Here is a 2,261-nt window from a genome sequence, read left to right on the forward strand (position 1 = left end):
TATCTTGGGGAGCTACCTTAGTGGCACATGACATTTATGCTTGTACTTCATTGTCGTTGGATATCTGTACTTTTTATTTAATTTTATTTGTAGGAATTCTAGTTTTGTTGTTCATGCAGTAGCTATTTCAGTATAAAGAGTGAGCAATCGCAGTCTCTATGTGTGTGCGACTGTTTGCTCTTAATCAGTGGGTATGTGTGTGTGGATGTGTGGTGCAGCTAAGGGAGGTGATGTTTCAGCAAGGGGGAAGGTGAAAGAGTGCAATGGAGGTGTGTGTGGGAAGTTAAGAGTTAAGACAACATGCATGTACTATAGAATATAGATTACTTCAAATGTAATAATAGTATATTATATTTTCTTTCTTTTTTGGCATTTAGATCGTGGTTTGTATATTTTATTCCAAATGTAATGGAACAATTGAAATTGTGTAAGAATTCTTGTTATTTGAATGGGGGTAGTTTGTATTTCTCATTAGTGATGCTAGCTGTGTGAATATGTGTGAAGGTTGGGTGTGGGACTGTGGGAGTGTGTGTATCTGTTTGTTTGAGAGGGGGAGGCCGGGGTGCTGCAGTTATTTGTGTGTGTTAACGTTTAAGGGATGGAGAAGGGTGCAATACGTGCAAGGTTGCTGATGGAGGGAAGGAGGGAGGGTGCAAGATTGCTGAAATTATTGCTTGGGTGTTAGCAGAAATAGATACACAACTATACATGAGCTAGGCCCAATTATTTTTCTTTTGCACGTATAGTAGATATGGTCTGCACTAAAGAAAACTCGCTCATTGGAACAAAAGGCTTCTGCAGAAACTCAAAGCACCCCTCAGTGCTTGCATCCAGGGGAATCAATGGAAGTTCTCCGACTCTCTGAAACAAATTCTTATCAATCTTAGGGTGGATTTAAGCCAGCTGCAGCTCCCGGATCAGCACAGAGAAAACAGAAGAGTTTGGCGTCAATCCACTAATGGCTTGTTTTCGGTTAGATTGGCATATGATGCAATAAGAGAGAGGCCAATGGGCCGCTATGGACCAAGTTTCTCTGGTCAGCTGAGGTGTTGCCAAGGACGCTTGGGACAGGCTAGAAAATTCTCCATGGTGCCATGCATACAGACGAGAAACTAAGGGGGAGGAAATTCCAGTTGGCATCTCGCTACTGCATTTGTACGGTGGCTGAGGAAACTCAAGCTCATATTTTATTTGAATGTAGGTTTGTACAAAGGTGCTGGGAGCTCATAGCAAAGAACATGCAGCATCATTCGAAGATTGCCGATAGGGAGGAACTGTTCATAAAATGTCGAAATGAAAGCCCTCTCTTACAGGATCTCTGGAAGGCAGCCGCAATCACATGTTTGGTCGCTGTTTGGAGAAATAGAAATAGGGTCTTATATGGTAGCAAGAAGTCGAGTATAAGTTCCGTCATGTTTCAAGCTCGAGGAGCGGTTAAAAGAGCATATGACCGATTGAAGAAACACATGAATAACTCCATCAGAGACTTGGAAGTTTTGAAGGCCTAGAAGTTACCAGTCAAGCTAAGGAGGGCTCCACGCATCCTTGAATGCTATTGGGTGGCACCTCCCAGTACCATGATAAAAGTGAATGCTGATGGTTGTTCATGAGGAAATCCCGGAATTTCAGGTTGGGGCACGCTTCTTCGAGACAATACCGACAAGGTTATTGGCGCATATATAGGAGGCCTGGGTATTGCCACAAACTTTATAGCGGAGAGTTTCAGGATAGTGGAGGGCATCTCAAAAGCGGTGGAACTGGGATGGAAACTTATCTGGGTGGAATCCGACTCTACTGTGGCAGTGAAATCTTTTCAGAATGATCACGTACATTGGCAAATTCGTGTAGCTTGGGACAAAGTGAAAGGGCAAGCGGACTGGATCATTGTGACTAACACTTGGCGTGAAGTTAATTTTGGTGCGGACATTTGCTCCAAAGAAGCAGCTCACTTGGCAAAGGGAGAGAAGAAGTGGTGGGATAGTAGGCCTACATTTGTGCATAGAATTGAGGATACGAACACCACGTACTATAGATTTGTAAACTGAGCTTTGAGATAGTGATTTACTATCAATCCTATCCATTCTTTGTACTTTGAAAATCTTTTTTAATAATACAATTACCCTTAGCAAAAAAAAAAAAGGATATTTCCCTTTCATGTTGTTACTCTTATTTTGCTTTGTAGAAGAGATGACATTTGGAATATTGCTGGTTAAAGTTTATGTTTCTTTGTATCTTTCTTTTAGGTTAGAAATATAGTAAAA

At 41.6% G+C, this 2,261-nt stretch overlaps 1 protein-coding gene across 1 annotated transcript; it reads left to right on the forward strand.

Moving 5' to 3' along the window:
* Positions 1 to 598: 598 nt before the first annotated feature.
* On the forward strand, positions 599 to 2,045 carry LOC147489526 (uncharacterized). Its single transcript, XM_086574670.1, has 2 exons — positions 599 to 680; positions 1,630 to 2,045. Exons 1-2 carry the CDS (start codon positions 599 to 601, stop codon positions 2,043 to 2,045), a joined length of 498 nt encoding a protein of 165 aa, XP_086430796.1.
* The last annotated feature ends 216 nt before the right edge of the window (positions 2,046 to 2,261 follow it).

Source organism: Coptis chinensis, chromosome 7 (genome assembly GCF_015680905.1).
Source record: "Coptis chinensis isolate HL-2020 chromosome 7, ASM1568090v1, whole genome shotgun sequence".
Classification (NCBI taxonomy): domain Eukaryota; kingdom Viridiplantae; phylum Streptophyta; class Magnoliopsida; order Ranunculales; family Ranunculaceae; genus Coptis; species Coptis chinensis.

Coding starts and splice junctions, on each gene's coding strand:
- LOC147489526 (XM_086574670.1), top strand. CDS start 599: ATGGAGAAGGGTGCAATACGTGCAAGGTTGCTGATGGAGGGAAGGAGG. Junction 681..1,629: donor GCTGAAATTATTGCTTGGGT/GTTAGCAGAAAT, acceptor CCGGAATTTCAG/GTTGGGGCACGCTTCTTCGA.